This window comes from Oncorhynchus mykiss, chromosome 27 (assembly GCF_013265735.2).
Source record: "Oncorhynchus mykiss isolate Arlee chromosome 27, USDA_OmykA_1.1, whole genome shotgun sequence".
Lineage (NCBI taxonomy): Eukaryota > Metazoa > Chordata > Actinopteri > Salmoniformes > Salmonidae > Oncorhynchus > Oncorhynchus mykiss.
The window spans coordinates 24,577,501-24,596,248 of NC_048591.1; the positions used below are offsets into that span (position 1 = coordinate 24,577,501).

At 44.1% G+C, this 18,748-nt stretch overlaps 1 protein-coding gene across 7 annotated transcripts in view; it reads right to left on the reverse strand.

The window, feature by feature from the left end:
- The window catches only part of LOC110507848 (protein Aster-B), a 72,128-nt gene that overhangs the window by 2,465 nt on the left and 50,915 nt on the right, over positions 1 to 18,748 (reverse strand). Inside the window, exons 4-19 of one of the 7 annotated variants that reach the window (XM_036965023.1) lie at positions 15,366 to 15,386; positions 12,259 to 12,282; positions 7,418 to 7,502; positions 7,073 to 7,176; positions 6,805 to 6,900; positions 6,594 to 6,674; positions 6,358 to 6,473; positions 4,283 to 4,445; positions 3,832 to 4,015; positions 3,514 to 3,660; positions 3,132 to 3,396; positions 2,933 to 3,036; positions 2,608 to 2,814; positions 2,351 to 2,441; positions 2,088 to 2,099; positions 722 to 829 (exon numbers count right to left, since the gene is read on the reverse strand). In XM_036965023.1, coding sequence (XP_036820918.1) covers positions 722 to 829; positions 2,088 to 2,099; positions 2,351 to 2,441; positions 2,608 to 2,814; positions 2,933 to 3,036; positions 3,132 to 3,396; positions 3,514 to 3,660; positions 3,832 to 4,015; positions 4,283 to 4,445; positions 6,358 to 6,473; positions 6,594 to 6,674; positions 6,805 to 6,900; positions 7,073 to 7,176; positions 7,418 to 7,502; positions 12,259 to 12,282; positions 15,366 to 15,386 — 1,808 coding nt within the window. Of the gene's footprint in view, positions 1 to 721; positions 830 to 2,087; positions 2,100 to 2,350; positions 2,442 to 2,607; positions 2,815 to 2,932; positions 3,037 to 3,131; positions 3,397 to 3,513; positions 3,661 to 3,831; positions 4,016 to 4,258; positions 4,446 to 6,357; positions 6,474 to 6,593; positions 6,675 to 6,804; positions 6,901 to 7,072; positions 7,177 to 7,417; positions 7,503 to 8,707; positions 12,233 to 12,258; positions 12,283 to 15,365; positions 15,387 to 18,748 lie in introns of those variants that run through there. The other 6 variants (XM_036965020.1, XM_036965024.1, XM_036965022.1 and 3 more) reach the window with 6 other exon arrangements.

Sequence of the window (18,748 nt, forward strand, 5' to 3'; positions counted from 1 at the left end):
CGGGCGCAGCAGGATTTCAGTCCTTCATGGCGTAGTGTGTTACCAATTGTTTTCTTGGTGACTATGGTCCCAACTGCCTTGAGATCATTGACAAGATCCTCCCGTGTAGTTCTTGGCTGATTCCTCACCGTTCTCATGATCATTGCAACTCCACGAGTGAGATCTTGCATGGAGCATTAGGCCAAGAGAGATTGATAAGTTATTTTGTGTTTCTTCCATTTGGGAATAATCGCACCAACTGTTGTCACTTTCTCACCAAGCTGCTTGGCGATGGTCTTGTAGCCCATTCCAGCCTTGTGTAGGTCTACAATCTTGTCCCTGACATCCTTGGAGAGCTCTTTGGTCTTCTGTGGACAGGTTTATTTTATACAGGTAACAAGCTGAGATTAGGAGCACTCCCTTTAAGAGTACCTGTATAAAAGACACCTGGGAGCCAGAAATCCTTCTGATTGAGAGGGGGGTCAAATACTTATTTCCTTCATTAAAATGCAAATCAATTTAGAACATATTTGACATGCGTTTTTCTGGATTTTTGTTGTTGTTATTCTGTCTCTCACTGTTCAAATAAACCTACCATTAAAATTATAGACGGATAATTTCTTTGTCAGTGGGCAAACGTACAAAATCAGCAGGGGCTCAAATACTTTTTTCCCTCACTGTAAATTCTAGTATTATGTAGGCAATAGGCATAACACTAAAAACCTATAGATGGTTAGCGTACTTCTCATGTATCCGCAGCCCTTGCCAGGTGGTAAGAGGCTGTGCAGAATACTCCAGCATCCACAGCTTATAGAACAGCATCATGTTGAGCAACACCAGCAAAACCAGGCTGAGGGAGGAGAGGAAATCAGAAGAATGTAAGGGACAAAGGAAAGAAGATGAGTAATGAAAGATACAGAGGTGCCTTAGTCTGTATATTCAGCAGCATTTTCTGCAGTCAAGTGACTTAGTGGCGTCATGGGTGGAATGTCATTAATATTTGTAATAATTTCATAATTAATAAACCTTTTTTTATTTTAAATTCAACACAAGCTCACAGAACGACACCGCCGAGTGCTGAAGCGAATAGCATGCAATAATCATCTATGTTCGGTTGCAACACTCACTACTGAGTTCCAAACTGTCTCTGGAAGCAACATTAGCGAAATAACTGTTCGTCGGGAGCTTCATGAAATGGGTTTCCATGGCCGAGCAGCCGCACACAAGCATAAGATCACCATGCGCAATGCCAAGCTGGATCTTTCCGCCATTGGACGCTGGAATGCATTCGCTTTCTCTGGAGTCTGGCAGTCTGACAGACAAATCTGTTTATGGCGGATGCCAGGAGAATGCTACCTGCCCCAATGCATACTGCCAGCTGTAAAGTTTGGAGGAGGAGGCATAATGGTCTAGGGCTGTTTTTCATGTTTCAGGATAGGCCCCTTAGTTCCATTGAATGACCTAGACCATTCTGTGTTTCCAACTTTGTGGCAACAGTTTTTTCCCCTGCACAAAGTGAGGTCCATACAGAAATGGTTTGTTGAGACCTGTGTGGAAAAACTTGACTGGCCTGTACAGAGCCCTGACCGTAACCCCACAAACACCTTTGGGATTAATTAGAATGGCGAATTCGAGCCAGGCCTAATCGCCCAACATCAGTGCCCGACCTCACCATTGCTCTTGTGGCTGAATGGAAGCAAGTCCCCGCAGCAATTTCCAACATCTAGTGGAAAGACTTCCCAGAAGAGTGGAGGCTGTTATGCAGCAAAGGGGGGACCAAATCCATAGTAATGCCCATGATTTTGGAATGAGATTTTTGACGAGCAGGTTTCCACATACCTTTGGTATAAAAGTGTGATATTGGGATGCAAACTCAGAATTGAAGACACTTCAACTCTATATTTGACATGGTACAGGTGTCTTCGTTTTTGTAAGCCCATAACCATGTGTGTGAGGTGTATATTTTTGTTTCAAAGTACATTTGTTTAAGACTACTAAGAAACTCCCTGATTTAGCCCATTACAGTAAAAGGTTAATGAACCAGTTACAATGAGGGAGAAGTATGTTTCCTAGTCAGGGCTAAGTGGTTTATCATTAGACAGATGTACCTTAGACAGATCCTATGGCAAGCAATAAAAGGAGAGGAGAGGAGAGAGGAATCAAATTCAGAACACAAACAAAAACAAACAAATGTTTAACCCAGAGTCAGATTTTTGCTAACTACTAAAGATTTCAAAGATAGTTGAACTGAGACGACTACAAATGAAACTAGATGGATCTGAAAGTGAGTGTGTATACTGTATGTATGTGTGTGTGTGTGTGTATGTGTGTGTGTGTGTGTAGGAGTGTGTGTGAGATAGAGTGTACTCACACAAAGCTGATGATGAGCAGCAGTTTGGAGACACTGTAGAGGGCAATGCCTCCAGGGAGGTGCTCAGGCATGTGCCTGGTCTGAGTGGAACCTGAGGGGGGCAGACCAAACACAGACAGGGTCAACTTGATATATTTAACACAATATACATTTGTGAAAATGTATAAGAGTGTATGTAATGTATGTATGTACCTTATGAAAGTGTATAAGAATGAACAGTGTATAACAGTATTAAAAGTGTCCCCCTGCCATCTGACCTGTCACGCCCACATGTTTGATGCGGTGGATGACCTCGTCGTCGGTTGGCGTGGTGACAGGGCTGAGGAGGGCGTCGTCCAGGTGCTGGCTCCGTAATTGGACCAGTGGTCTTTTCCTCCGCCTCACAGACGTCTTCACCACCTTGACCTTGGGAGAGGGCCGGGCCGACTCCAACACCACATCCTCCACCTTCGACAGCTCCAACTCTGACAGGGCACACAGAAGCAGTTTTTACTTTCACACATTAGGATGGTTTACGGTCATCAGATTAAATGTTGCTGAACATTTGGTGTGACAGACTTAACAGCTGGTTGAGGAACTTACCAAGATGGCGGAAGTTCTCATCCAGCCCGCTCCAGAAGTTCTTCTCGATGAAGCCCTTCACTAATCCCCATGGCTGTTTTCTGTAACGCAGCTCAGTGGACACCCTATTGACAAGACAGGCAGTGTTTCTAAATGAACTTCTAATAGTTTCAAGAGCCACATGTTATTCCAACAGCTGCTATGATAAGGCCCTCCTCACCTTAAACGGCACTTGTTCTTGGCCACCCGTGTCAGCATGTAACGGTTGAGCGTGTAGAAGTAGTCGTGGTAGGGCACGTCGTGTGTGATGACCTCAGCATCGATGATGTAGCACTCACTCTCATGGCTAGCCTTGTACAGTGTCTGGGTCTCTGTGACAGTGGCTGTCTTGGGGGCCAGCGGGTTGGACAGGGAGATGGTGTACATGATCTCTCTCGTCTGGTTCCCCGCTGCGTCGTCCTTCTTCCAGGAGTGAAACACTATATCTGTGTGGCGTTATATGTATACACATTCTATCACTACATTGTCACAAGACAACACCAATGGAAGAGCCAATAATGTGATGCTGACACTAACGCCAACAAACAGAATGTCTGACTAACCAGAGAACCTGCGCTGCTCCATGAAGTCGGTCATAAACTGGGATTCTGTGAAGAGGATGTCGTACATCTTGTCCACACTGAACTTGTAAACCTCATCGATGTACTGTCTCCCTTTAAGGTCATCGTGGAAGGCCTGCACTTCCCCTGCTGGAGAGCCATAAAGGGGAAACATACTTTAGATTTAAGTGCATTTGGGGACATAATATCATATGGTGACAGTAATACCAAAACTTAATGACATCACAGAAGAGCCTGTTTCAAGCAATATACAGTATATATGCAGAAAATCTGTTAATGGACGGAAGATTGAAATCGCACCCTCGTCGTGGGTCTCTGAGGAGTCGCTGAGTTCGGTGGGGATGTCTTCATTGTCGTTGAAGTCTAGGGAGGTTGAGGGCACCAGGCCGCTGGCCTCCGCTAGCCTCTGCTCCAGCACCAGGGGCAAGGTCAGCAGCTCCCCGTTAGGGAGGCAGTCGATGTATTCGTCTGGAGGGAGGTCAAACTAGGACACAGAGGAGGAGGGGGTCAGTCACTAGAAATACACTGTAGGATACTACAGTACATAGTTATGAGTAGGATGGTATGTGTTCATTTTTTTATGTTAATTCAGTTCTGGTGATCAAATTATAGAAAACATTCTGTTGAGTTAACTGTATTCCCCATATGCAGGCTATAGGCAGAATAACAAATGCATTTCCCCTCCATCAAAACAAATCACAAAACAGTAATTGATTTAACCTCTGACCTCTATTATGTCGCTGAGACTCACAGAGAGGGGCTCGCTGCTGATGGTTGAGCTGATGGTGCTATTGGTGATGATGCATTTCTTGTGTATGGATGGTGGGCTGCCCTCGTGCTTGGCCTCGGCACTGCTCTTAGACAAGTTGTCATTACTTATCTCATTCTCCTCGTTAGGAATCTCCTCACAGAACCTACACCACCATCGTAGGGGAACAGGACCCAGCTGGAGGTTAGGGTTATGAGTTCTGGAGTATTGCTTTTACATGATAATGGACAAAGGGCTGAGAGGGATGTGAAGCAGGGCTGAGAGGGGTATGTGTGTGTGTGTTTGTGTGTTAGTGTTTGTGTGTGTATGTGTGTTTGTGTGTGAGTGTGTACAGTTCAAGTCGGAAGTTTACATACACCTTAGCCAAATAGATTTAAACTCAGTTTTTCACAATTCCTGACATTTAATGCTAGTAAGAATTCCCTGTCTTAGGTCAGTTAGGATCAACACTTTATTTTAAGAATGTGAAATGTCAGAATAATAGTAGAGAGAATTATTTATTTCAGCTTTTATTTCTTTCATCACATTCCCAGTGGGTCAGAAGTTGACATACACTCAATAAGTATTTGGTAGCATTGCCTTCAAATTGTTTAACTGTCAAACATTTCAGGTAGCCTTGCACAAGCTTCCCACAATAAGTTGGGTGGATTTTGGCCCATTCCTCCTGACAGAGCTGGTGTAACTGAGTCAGGTTTGTAGGCCTCCTTGCTCGCACATGCTTTTTCAGTTCTGCCCACAAATTTTCTATAGGATTGAGGTCAGTGCTTTGTGATGGCCACACCAATACCTTGTCTTTGTTGTCCTTAAGCCATTTTGCCACAACTTTGGAAGAATTGCTTGGGGTCATTGTCCATTTGGAAGACCATTTGCGACCAAGCTTTAACTTCCTGACTGATGTCTTGAGATGTTGCTTCAATATATCCACATAATTGTCCTACCTCATGATGCCATCTATTTTGTGAAGTGCACCAGTCCCTCCAGCAGCAAAGCACCTCCACAACATGATGCTGCCACCACCGTGCTTCACGGTTGGTATGGTGTTCTTCGGCTTGCAAGCCTCCCCCTTTTTCCTGCAAACATAACAATGGTCATTATGGCCAAACGATTCTATTTCTGTTTCATCAGACCAGAGGACATTTCTCCAAAAAGTACGATCTTTGTCCCCATGTGCAGTTGCAAACTGTAGTCTCACTTTTTTATGGCGGTTTTGGGGCAGTGGCGTCTTCGTTGCTGAGCGGCCTTTCAGGTTGTTGATATAGGACTCGTTTTACTGTGGATATAGATACTTTTGTACCTGTTTGTACCAGCATCTTCACAATGTCCTTTGCTGTTGTTCTGGGATTGATTTTCACTTTTCGCACCAAAGTACGTTCATCTCTAGGAGACAGAACGTGTCTCCTTCCTGAGCGGTATGACGGCTGCGTGGTCCCATGGTGTTTATACTTGCATACTATTGTTTGTACAGATGAACGTGGTACATCCAAGCATTTGGAAATTGCTCCCAAGGATGAACCAGACTTGTGGAGGTCTACAATTTATTTTCTGAGGTCTTGGCTGATTTCTTTTGATTTTCCCATGACATGTTATGCCTTGAAATACATCCACATGTACACCTCCAATTGACTCAAATCATGTCAATTAGCCTATCAGAAGCGTCTAAAGCCATGACATAATTTTGTGGAATTTTCCAAGCTGTTTAAAAGTACAGTCAACTTACTGTATGTAAGACTTCTGACCCACTGGAATTGTGATATAGTGAATTATAAGTGAAATAATCTGTCTGTAAACAATTGTTGGAAAAATGACTTGTGTCATGCACAAAGTAGATGTCCTATCCGACTTGCCAAAACTATAGTTTGTTCACAAGAAATTTGTGGAGTTCTTGAAAAATGAGTTTTAATGACTCCAACCTAAGTGTATGTAAACTTCTGACTTCAACTGCACTTCAGTAATGAGGCCAGCCTCTCATAACAACCCGCTGCAGACCAAGGGCGTCTTAATCAACGATGGCAATTGAAGAGGCAGTGTTTATCTGTAGCCTTGGAAACCACACCCACCCCATGGTGTTGAAGTCGTCGTCAGGGGGAACATAGTCCTCGTCGTCACTGGTCAGGCCAAGCTCGTTGCCATAACACTGATGGACAAAGTGCCATAGCTCTTTGGGGCACAGGGGCTAGAGCACAGGGTTAGAGACGACACTCAGAACGGCAGAGACTTGGATTCAATGGAAAAGAAAAGTAGCAATATACTGAACATCTATTTATGATGAGGTTAATTGAGGTTGCTGGCTTACTTTGTCCAGCAGTGCATTCTGCCATAACCTGAACATCATCATGTAGGTCCTGTCCCGCGCTCCAAATGAGGTGAGAAAGTGCTGTGGGGAGAGAATTAAAATAATGAGTTTGTATCAGTTCAAAAAATATGCTTTGAAATGAGGCTGAGGAGAATGTTTGAGCCTCCTTTCAGTCAGTGAATGTTAAGATCCAGTCCCTGTCCTGTCTTACCTTGTCACCGTCTGTGGACACCTGGATGGCGTTGGGGATGAGGCGGGCTGTCTTCTCCTTTGTCATGGTGCAGATGTCCTTCAGCCTCACCGTCAGCTGCACACACATGCAAAAAAATATATCTGTTGAACAATACTGAAATATCTACTGTGCTGCAAACCATAGAAATACAATCAATTACATTTCAATACTGTAAACACACCAACACCAGAGACATATAGATAAGATCAAAAGAACAGAAATCCCCAGGCAGAGGCCCAGTGCGTACCAGCGTTTCCCAGCGGAAGATGTTGCTATAAAAACAGATCCAGTTTTCTGAGAGGTAGAGTCGGCCCTGCAGGAGGATGTCTCGTTGCAGGGCGCAGGAGTAATCTGCCAGCAGAGGTCAAAGATCAGAGCCCAGGAAGAATACATAATCTACCCATCAAGGTCAGGGTTAATTCTATTTCAATATAGTCAATTCAGAAGATGAATGACCTGAATTGATAGTTTAAATGGAATTGACTCCAACCAGCCAACGCTAACTTGACCAAAACCAAGCTGATGTCCTATATCCACCATATCAATGACCTAATTGGCCTTAGTGGCCTAGCACTTTGTCTTAGTAACTTACCCACGATGAGTCGCTCTGTGTCCGGTAGCTGCTTGAAGAGCTTCCTGAAGTCCTCATTACGCTGTTTATATGTGGGGCTCAACACCTGGAGAGACGGACAGCAACAATGGTAACCTCTTAGAGAGGGACGACTCACACATACATTCCTGAACACACACTCTCTCGCTCACATACACACACTGGACTACATTTAAAACCAGACTTGATACCAAGCACGATCCCCTCTTGACATTCTGCCACTTCAGGACATCCAATAAGCATGCTTTTGATTATCATGAGCATTCCAGTCACATTCCTAAGACAACAATATACGGTAACATCAATGTACTGTATGAACACACACAATGGTGCTTTTGTGCAGCAACAGTTTATATGCAGGACAGAGGGAGACAAAGACACACATCAAACCTGCTACGTTAGCAAACCCTTATAGCTATAGTTTATCTTATAAAACCTAGTCTGGTTGGTTGTTGGTTTAGGTCATGAGAAGAAATGTTAAATTCTCACACAAAGGAATTCATTCTCTCTTGTTACATTCTCAGGCATTTGGGTAAATCTTATCTTGGGCCTGGATTCAGAGGACAGGCTTGTTTAAAGAGGGAAGTATTGCTGTGACCCACAGCCAGACGCCTTCTGAGTGTGAGTGCAGGGGTGAGTGCTCTATGTGTCTAAGTCAAATGCTGTCTTTGAGTAGGAACAGCTTCAGGAAACAATGCCTGCCAATACAGTAACCAAAGACATCCCTTCAGGGGAAAAACCTCTCCCTGCTTCAATCTTGAAGGAAAACAACAGATTGTTCACATTAACATTGGTTCAATACTCATATAACAACAACAGCCCAGAATGGATAGAAATTATCTGTTTCTGTTAAGCTATGAATGAAAACCAGTGGTGCCTGTCAAGAATGATACATTCGAGAACTTTGAAGACTGGAATTATGTATTACGCGCCAGACATTTTTACTGTCTAGGAATGTTCACAGAAAGTACTCTCTATAACTGCCTAAAATATCAAGAGTATTAGAGCCTCCCTTTCACAACAAATGCCTGTCTATGCCCCTTAAACTGCAGCCTTCTTACTTTGTCTAGGGAAAGGGTGAATGCATACTATGGGAATGCAAATAGCTACTGACTTCCTTTAATTTGCCTGGCAAAATATAATTGGGTCAGGGAACCACCGAGTTATGCTCTTGGCACAGGTACAGTACAAAAACCATCCAAACCTTCTCCCCCTCTTCCCTCCCCGGCGCTCCCCCTCCTGGCATCAGCTCTCTGGGGGTCAGTAACTTACTGCAGGGACCTCCTCTGACTCCAAGTCCTGGTCTGGGGGGTCCGAGGCGGCCCAGTCCCACTCCCACCCAAACTCTTCCTGGGCCGGATCCTGTGGGAGCCACCCAGCCAGGGCTTCATCCAGCTCCAGCACTGCCTCCCAGTCCGACGGCAGTCCCCTGTGAGCCTCCATACACTACCCTCAGACACACAGACGGACACCTAAACCCTGTGGGGTGCTCAGAACGGTGGATTTCAATGCTGGTGATCCAGTGGTCCAGGTCTGCTGCAGACAAACAGACAGAGCTGTTGTGTGTCCAGTGGCTGTGGCTTGGAGACTGCTGTGATTGAACCCGGTATGGGTGCTACTTCCTTTCAGTGTGAAAGCTGGACCCGGCTGACTGCTGCCACATGAGTCCAGTTGTTTCTCCTTCAGCCGTTGACCCTCTAGTAATCCTGGCCACAAGTCTTTTATTATAATAGCAGCTCTGGCAGGTAGGCGTGTGCGGTCAGGGGGTGTAATGCTGTCCAGATCCAGACGCCTCAGAGCGCCTTGGTGAACGCAGCTCAGACACAGCAGCAGCGAAAGCAAAGAAATATTCTTGGTAAAGAGAAAAGCAGAGTGAAAGAGAGAGAAAGAGAGATAGTTTCCTAACTGGAAAGCGGTGCAGTCCCGTCTCACTGGCTGACAAGGTGATTGAGTTACAGATGTGCACACAACCTTCAGTGAGGAAAAACAAGTCCATTAATCTTGAGTGGTGCGGCATGGAGTCTCATGCCAAGACTTGCGGCTCAGTCTAATGCAGTTGGAGCAGAGTAGCTCTGAGAGTATGTCCCCTGTCGTTGTCCTTGACCATTCAGGTATAAGAGAGCAATAACACAGGAGGGTTAACACATTTAGAGGTGTTACTATCACTAAAACCCCCCTGGAACCCTGTGGCCTACTTCCCTACTCTCTGTCCCCCACAACTCTCCCCTAAGGTCAGTAATGCAGTCCTGAAACCAGATCCCTGTCAGTCACTACGACCAGACTAGACAAACAGGCACAGAGATTGGTTCTCATCTGACTATGAGCTGGGCAAATCAACCTATCAGCACAGTGGTGAGAGGTTGACACAATGATAAAATACATCAGCAACAAAACAAACACTGTGGCTTCAATCGGCACGCCATTAGGCTCACTTGTGATTGGTTACATCTGTGCACCGGAATTCAGAAACAAATTCCACACCTTTCCTGCTTACGCCATTTCCACAACCCCACTCAACATCTAGCCAAATCAGTGAGAAGAAATAAGCGCCAGGAAACTGAACGGGAATCAAAATAATCCTCAGCACACTGTTGAAAACAGTTCAGATCATTCACAGATCCCTCTCAGACGTGAACAGCCTTCACCCTGTGGAAAATGCCTCTGCATCCCGTGAATAACGTTTCTTCAGACGTTTGCGACCTGGGCCCACTGTCATCAAAAACTGCATTCAGGATGTCAGATAACCGACTAGTATCTGAATTCAACGTTTTTCCAAGAGCTTTTCCCAAAAATGAAAATGAAGACTAAAGCAAATGCAGAAGCTATTGATTCGACTATCTCCGTTCTTCTCCAGGTGACAATGTGACAAGTCCTAAGACAGTGTAGCTGACAGGTGATGATGGGGATATAGACAGTCCCGGAGGTTTTAGTTAACCATTAACCTGCTGGGTAAACAGTGAGAGATGTCGGAGACAGGTACAGTCAACCAGGGTGGGGCCCCATTCTTTTAAAGGGGCTGTTAAATATCCATTCCCATAAACAATGAGGCCAGTCTCTCACCCCACTGACAGTAGGTTGCTACAAACCACTCTGGAGAGGACTGGCCAGGAAGGTGTATGCCTATGTGTATTTGATTGTATGTGTGTGAGGACTATCTGAAACACACTATTCCTTGACACTTTCCCTGCCAATGGTGTGTTGATGGTGGGAGGGTGGAGGAACCAGATGTGGGAACAGCTCAGCAGAGAGGGGCTGTCTGGTTTAGAAACACAGCCATGCCAGGATCTCTGACAATTCACCCTGTCCTGTATCATACACACTGCTTGCTTTTCTTGACAATTCAAACAAGCACCCCGGCTCCCTACATTGTAAACATTGTAAAAATAACCAGTGTGGTTTCATGTAAAGTTTTCTGAAGAGTGGTGAGCCTTTCATGTGTTAGGAGATACAGCTCTACAGTGGTATCCTTGTTGTGAGAATCTACCTCAGAGTAAACATGGCAGCCTCTTGCTCACCTTCTCCTGCTCTTTCCTCTCTCTCTCTCGTTCTCTCTCGTGCAGGGGGATGAACTCTAGAATGTTTAGACCTGAGAGTAGATATTTCACCTCACAAAACTCTTGTAGAAAAGCAGTCTCTTAAACCTGCCACTTAACTGTCGATACTATGAGCCACTATACTTGGTGTCTGGCAGACATTGATTTCCTTGTTAATACCTCAACTGCCTGCGTAGGTCCTGTACAATTGCCATGAAAGCATTGCAACAGAGTCATTAGGAAGGTTGATATGGCAGGGTGGGGCCTGTTGTGTGTCTCTACTGGGCTCAGACCTCATATCAGGACGGTTGTGATGTAATCACAGTAGGTTCAGTGCCATGGGAGAACATCATTGCCATGTAGAGAAACACAGTGACTGTGACATGGCCTACCACAGCCTACCATACCCTCAGGTAAAGCACTGCATCAGACACATACCAATGGTCCAGAACAGAGGTTAGGCATAATTACATAGTTAGTGTTAGTTAATGTTTCTGGGAGCAGATTGGTATTATGATGTATTCGTTTAGTAATGGTAGAACAGGAGAGAAATGAAGTTAAGTAGCTAGAGGAGAGTATCAGAAAGCATTAGATGTTGACCATAATTCTTCTTAACATTCTGGAGAATCTCCATTTCAAGTTTCACTAAGCAACAATGCCAAACTATACCCAATGTGGCCATAATGACAAAACGAGCACATTTGAAGAGTTGGGAGGACTGGAACATGCTAACCAGTCCCATGCTCCATTCCCCTGTCATTCAAGGCATTCAGGGCTCCAGACACTGACCATGGTCCATGGGTTTAGTATGATACACTGAGCAGACTTGTTACGACCTGGGGTGTATTCATTAGGTCGCAGACCGTTGCAAAAAGTTTGGCCTGTTGCAAAAATGGAAATGGTTTACCATTTACTCTAGGAACCAAACGGAGTGAAACAGGGAGAGATATACCTGAATTTGTCCAATAGAAACTCTCGTTTTCATGGCAAAACATTTTTTCCCCCCGTTTGGAGTAAACAGTTTCCGTTGCTGAAATTTTCGCAGCAGACCAAACATTCCGCAACGGCCTCCGACTAATGAATACACCCATTGCGTCACCACCATCACAGCTCTGAGTAGCCTATAGTCCCTCTGCATATTGTGGCTTCGCTCTCAGGTGGAAACAACATACTGATGAATGAGGGATGAGGAGAAGACTAGTGGAAAGAGAGACCAGTCAAGCGATCCAAGAAGAAGGACTAAGCAGAAAGATATTTGAAAAATTGCACAAGAGTACAAGTCATGCTTACTCTCAGGATGTGTTGTCTTTCATGCTGGGGAGAGAAGGTACATTTATAGACACAAATAACAACAAAAGAAAGGAATAAAACAACAGAAACAAAGGAAAATAAACTGGAGTCCCACAGAGACACCATAGGAGAAACCATGGCTTTATAGTAACACCATGTCAGGGTATCAAACCACTTCTCACAGATGGCCAACTGAGCCATCAAGTAGATTTACTTGGCTGTTTCAGAAGAAGAATCATAACGAAAGGAATTAATTATAGCCCCATTAAAATGTAGCAACCTTGTCTCTTAGTACACTGGCCGGCAACCTTGTGTTAAGTCAGGACCTCTTGGTGTAATGGTCTTGGTGTTGGACTGAGATCACTGGTTCAGGCTGTCACTATACTTTCGCTACAACATGCTTCTGTCTGTCAAACATTCATCTATGAATCACATCTGTAGTAAGGTATGGAAGTTGCAACAAAATGGTGCAAAGCATTACATTTTTCTTAATCCTCAGTCATTTTTCTTATTAATTCAGCATGCCATCACACTGTAACACTAGACGCCTAGAACTGTAAATCCCACTGGTTAGCGTCCTGGGTAAGCCTGAGCTCCATATGAAAGTGACCTTAGGAATATACCCTTGTGTGATTCTAATCAGGGTCTAGAACCCTTAACCTCACACAATCGAAAGCACGTGCACACCCACCCACACCTCATATATATTTTTTTTCAATTTCTAGGACCCATTTCTCAATACTTAGGTCACTTTTTTTAAACTCTTCAAACAGTGAGCACAACAGCAGTCTATGTGGGCTAAACTGTGGATCATGTTTCATTGCTTTGGCACAAAATGCATTCAATGACTACATCTTTCAAATGTCATGAATTCTCACTCAGACACAATCACCACCAAAACTCTATGTACCTACAAGCCAATTTGTACATGTTTACATACTCTTTTCAAAACTGTTAAACTTAAGTTCAAAACAAAACATAACACAAAATTGAGTAAGACAGCAATTTGCTACATTTCTACAGTAATACCATATTGAAATATATTCCAAAACTAAAGAATTAAATACTATCAAAACAATTAGACCAACCTCAGCTGATTCCCATTGTAGCTGAACACCTACCCAGATGTTAGTCTTTCAATTTCATTACCATCTATACAAAAGGGGACATCTTAGGAATAATGCTGTACTGTAATGTAAACATGGACCCAGCCAGAGATAGAGAAGTGGCTGACAGAGGAAGAAGAGTGGCTGGGCGAGGGAGAGGAGTATATATGATGGTGGAAGAAGACAGAGGAAGACCAAGAGCTGTAGTCTCAGATGAGATTAGGGCTACTATAATTGATCATGTAATAAATGATGGTCTATCAATGAGAGAGGCAGGTCTGAGAGTGCAGCCAAATCAGCAATGTTCAACAGTGGCATCTATTGTGAGAAATTTCTGGCAAAACAACAGGTAAGATGTGTATTCTGCAAGGGCATCTGACTGAACTGCACATTACAGAAGTAAATTGAGCAAAGTCTCCAAACCCACTTGTGTGTAATTGTTTTTGTATTTCTGCTTAGGACCCAACCTCCTACAGGCGGGAGAGGTAGATTTTCACTGCTGTGCAGGAAACTGGAATCGTTGATATGGTCATCAGAAACAATGGCATAAAACTCACAGAGATTGTTTGCAGACAACATTACATTTAGAAATATTCACAATGTAAGCATAACTATTTCTAGAGTCCTGAAACAACATCAAGTCAGGATGAAGAAGTTGTCCCCTTTGAGAGGAACTCTGGACGAGTCAAGCAACTCAGGAACCAATATGTCCAGGTAAGATGACTACAAAATACAGAACTGGTTTTGAACAAAACCAAACAGGGCAGAGGCACACAATGGCATGTTTTTAGGTATAATGTAAACTACCGTAATAGCCTAACTCTTATGTTGCCTTGTGGATTTATTTGAGAGAGTCATGGAGATTGAAGCCAGGCAAACACCCCACATATTCATCATTGTGGATGAGGCTGGTTTCAACTTGGCCAAAACACGGCGTTGAGGAAGGAATGTGATTGGGAAAAGAGCCACAGTGGATGTCCCAGGCCAGAGGGGTGACAACATCACAATGTGTGCGGCAATATCCTCTGATGGATTGCTGTTACACAAACCGCTAATTGGGCCATACAACACCGAGCGTCTCATTTCATTCCTGGATGACCTCTATGGAAGGGTTGTGCCAGGTGAGGAAAGGGTTGCAGTGAGTCGAAATCGGCCAACGTTTGTAATTGTATGGGACAGTGTGACATTTCACCACTCCCATACAGTCAGAGTGGTTTGCAGCCCATCCCAGGATGGTGTCACTTTTCCCCCCACCTTACTCTCCATTCCTCAACCCCATAGAGGAATTGTTTTCCTCATAGAGGTGGAAGGTTTATGACCACCATCCACATGATCAAATGTCCCTCCTGGACGCAATGAATGCTGGATGCCTGGACATATCTGCAGAAGATTGCCGGGGATGGACCAGGCATGCAGAAATATTATTTCCTAGGTTTATTACTCAAGATGACATAAGATGTGACGTGGATGAGAACCTGTGGCCAAATGCAGAAGACAGGGTTGACTAGCATTTCTACTGTATCTGCATCGGTAGATGGTGTATATACAAATTCTTGTCTTTTGGAATCACTCAATGCCAAAAAATTGCATAAAACATATTGAAGCATATTGCATCATGTCTGATTCATTCCTGTAACATATACTGCAGTGAATTCTAAACAGTAGAGAGGTGTCATTCTTGTTTTGTAAAGACATTTTTACAAAAGAAAACATTGTGTAATGCTACCTGTTGTTAGTGTTTTTTAGGTCATTGTTTTATGAGTGACAAAGTGTGCTTATTGGGTGACAAACTTTGCTAGTGTTATGGAATAATTAGTTGATTTGAGACATGTATGAAGTGTTTTGGTAGCATTGGAAGTGAAATGAACTGCTGTGCCAAGCTGAAAGTTGGTTAGGAGAACCGTGTGAAGAGTTTTGAAAAAATGACCTAAGTATTGAGAACTGGGTCCTAGCGATTGTAAAAAACTGTAACAAAAAGAGTAAGAAGAGGATGAAACTTACGTTGTACCAGCTCTGGCTCTTCTGTAGACAGCGAGGAGCGACGCAGAGTGGAGAGAACAAAGACAATTGTAAGTCAATGAGACAAGAACACAACAACACTTGGCCACAGGGCTCTATATCATAAACACATAGAGGCCAGGGGATGATAAAAACAGACAGTGGGTATTTATAGAAGGTGTAAATGTCAACCTTTGTGTGGGCACCTCCTACCATAAACACAGGCCTCCGCTGATATCCAACAGAGTTATATCCCTTTGAGCTTGTCACATATTTTAGCTGGCCTTTTCATTGATTTCTGGGCCTCACAAATGTTAATTTACATGGTTATTTGCTAAGCAGATGGTGGATTGGGGTTGGGTGTGGTACAATATGTTCAACTTTGTTTCTAAGTGTTTATTTATTAATGATTTAGAGTTGCTTCTAAATGCTTGTGTATGGAGGTGAATTGTGTACTGCTGTGTGTTGTATATTTTCTAACAGCAGAGGGCAGTATACACACGGTTATTGGAAGCACCATAACAACAGTGTTTATTCTAACCATAACTCACCTGCTTCTGTTTTATGAGGCTATAAAGAGAGTGTAATATGTCTCAGCATTGTGATCAGAGAGGGATTCATGCTAGGGACCATCCAGTGGGTGGAGAAAGGGCAGGATAATCAACCATGATTTTAGTGGTTAAAAAATGTGACAGCTTCCTCTTGATGCCATTAAAACATAAATAATAATAAACTTAACCAGGCAATAACAAAATATGTGGTTTGTAATTTCAGCGAAAACATACAAGAGGCATACATACTGGTGCGAGACTACTATTGTAAATCAATCCTTTGGAGATGTGAATGTAGATCCTGTTCAAATATTTCCGCTATCAGATAAGAGTGTAGCGTTTTCTGTCTGAGAGTTGTGAGGCCCCAGTCATGTCCCTGGACTCTGGGCTCTGACGTGGACAGGGATAATCTCCTCTGAAGGTGAAAGAGGCATGAGAGAGAAGATTTAAGCTTTAAGGTGTCTGCAAAGTGTGTGTGTGTGTGTGCCATTGTGCAAGTGTTTTGGAGTTTGTTTAATTGTATGTTTGTAAGTGCATCTTTATAGCCTACACGTGTGTCATTTGCATGAGTGTCTAAATCAAATGTTTGCCTCCCCCACGAAGCACATTTGTGTCTGGGTAAGTGTGTCAGCCGCACTAAGAAGCAGGTTAACACCCACTGATTAAGTGGACCGCGTAACAGAGAGCTTGTGTACGGTAGTAGTGTCTTGGCCTGGATTCCCCTGAGAAAGATCAGAAAGACCTGGAACGACTAACTACTTTACACATCCCAACCAACCAACCGGACCAAACCAGAACTGACCAGCGCTAGCTATGACCCAGACAAAACTATCAGGTATAACCCCCATATCGTCAAACAACACTAGAACAACAATCTAGTTCTGAGGAACAGAATTGAGCAGGCCTGATCCACCCAGTACAATAGGCCTAAAGAAAAACCTGAACTAAACATTCCTGTGGCCAAGAAGACCCAGACAGAACTGACTCAGTTATTCAGATTTAAAAATATGAATGTCCTCAGGTGATTGACCATGGTTATTATTATTATTTATTCATTATTATTATTTATTCATTATTATTATTATTATTAATTGTTAAACTTTTAGAGAGCTTTTCATTACAATCTCAAAGTGCTTTCAGCAACAACAATATTATATATTATTTGAAATGTTTACTTTTGAGTCATTTAGCAGACGCTCTTATCCAGAGAGATTTACAGTAGGGAGTGCATACATTTTCATACTTTTTTGTACTGGTCCCCCGTGGGAATCGAACCCACAACCAACTGCTAAATTCCACAATCCCACAACTACTAAAACCCACAACCATGCCCTACCAACTGAGATCTTATATCAACATTTTGATATATAACATTGTACAAAAGGAGTGACTTCTATTTCCTCAGAAACAATCATGACTTGACTTCAGTACATCTTACTGGTGAGACTCTTGGCAAGGCTAGAGCACAGCAGTGTTTGTAATGGTGGTCCAACTAACAGGTCTTCAGCAGAGAGAACACTTTAAGGAGGGAGAAGAGAGAGGAGAGGAAGAAGTTCTGGTCTGAGAGAGGAGGCAGAGACACCTAGGGGCGATGACTGACATCACACATTTACAGAGGAGGGGAAGAGGTCGTCACTGGTCAAATCGGACTACGGGGTTAAAGGGCAAATGAAAGCAAAAGGAAATGCTTACTTTAATCAGGTTTAGTCTGTTATACTGAAAGGAAATGAATGAGAAAATGAAGAGTTAACCAGCATGAAGGAAAGAACTGAACAACAAGAGGGGAACAGGCTTGGGTTTTTATTTGCAAGTGTACTAACAGTACTAGGCCACCGCACTAAACGATCCAAGACACACTATTGTACTATCTAACTCTGCTTTCATGATGTGTCCATGTCTCAGTGTTTTGGTCTGAGATGGGACTTCATGCTGAGTCTCTATGTACTCTCGCTTTAGTGCTGCTCACTGTTTATGGTTCCATAAACAGCCTCATTGATTGGTGACAGTGGGAGACTGAGCAAAGTCGTCAGCGGCCAGTCAGTTAGTTAGTGTGGGACCGCCGGCCCAGGTCGTCTACAGAGAGGAGCCCCTCTCTCTCCCCGCCTGCCTGTGTGTTATCTGGATTGCATTAGACTAGGGTGACAGAGCTCACGTTGCCTGGGCAACTGCACAAAGTGCCAGGGTCATGTGACTCCTGCTGACCACGGGCCAGGGGCTCATGTGGGGCCAGAGAGGGCTGGCACTCGGCCACACCATGGGCCTGAGGGGTGATGTCATCGACTGGGCGTGCTGTGAAATGGGCCGGACACTGCCTGAACACCAACTCAACTGACTGAATGTCACTTGGCTCCCATTAACATCATCCTGTCTGCCTGTCTCATAGTCCGTGACAAAGCTGAATGCAGCCGATTGCAGAGAATGTGCTGACGTGCATCAAGGGGTCCTTACTAACTAACCCATGACACACGGACTCTGCTGCTGTCTTGCCTGAGGAGAGGAGCGGTGTATTCTGGGCTTGTGGTGCGAGGCAGAGAAAAGGAGCTTCTGATGTAGAAAGCTCTAGTCTCAGGATTGATCAGAAATTAATGTCACACAGGAGTGGAAAGGGATGCAGAAGGAATTTTACAGTGCCCCCCCCACCCCCGAAACGTGTCTGAAAGCCAGCAGTCCGGCAGGGAGGAAGATGAGAGGAAGGGCGGCAGGGAGGTAGAGGGGGGTAGAGGAAAAGGTCATAGCAACATGGATGCCATCTGGAGTGTGTTCAGATGGAAGATGTGGGTGAAGGGGGGGGGCACACGACAGCTCACAAGACACGGAGGTGAGGTGGGGGTGGGG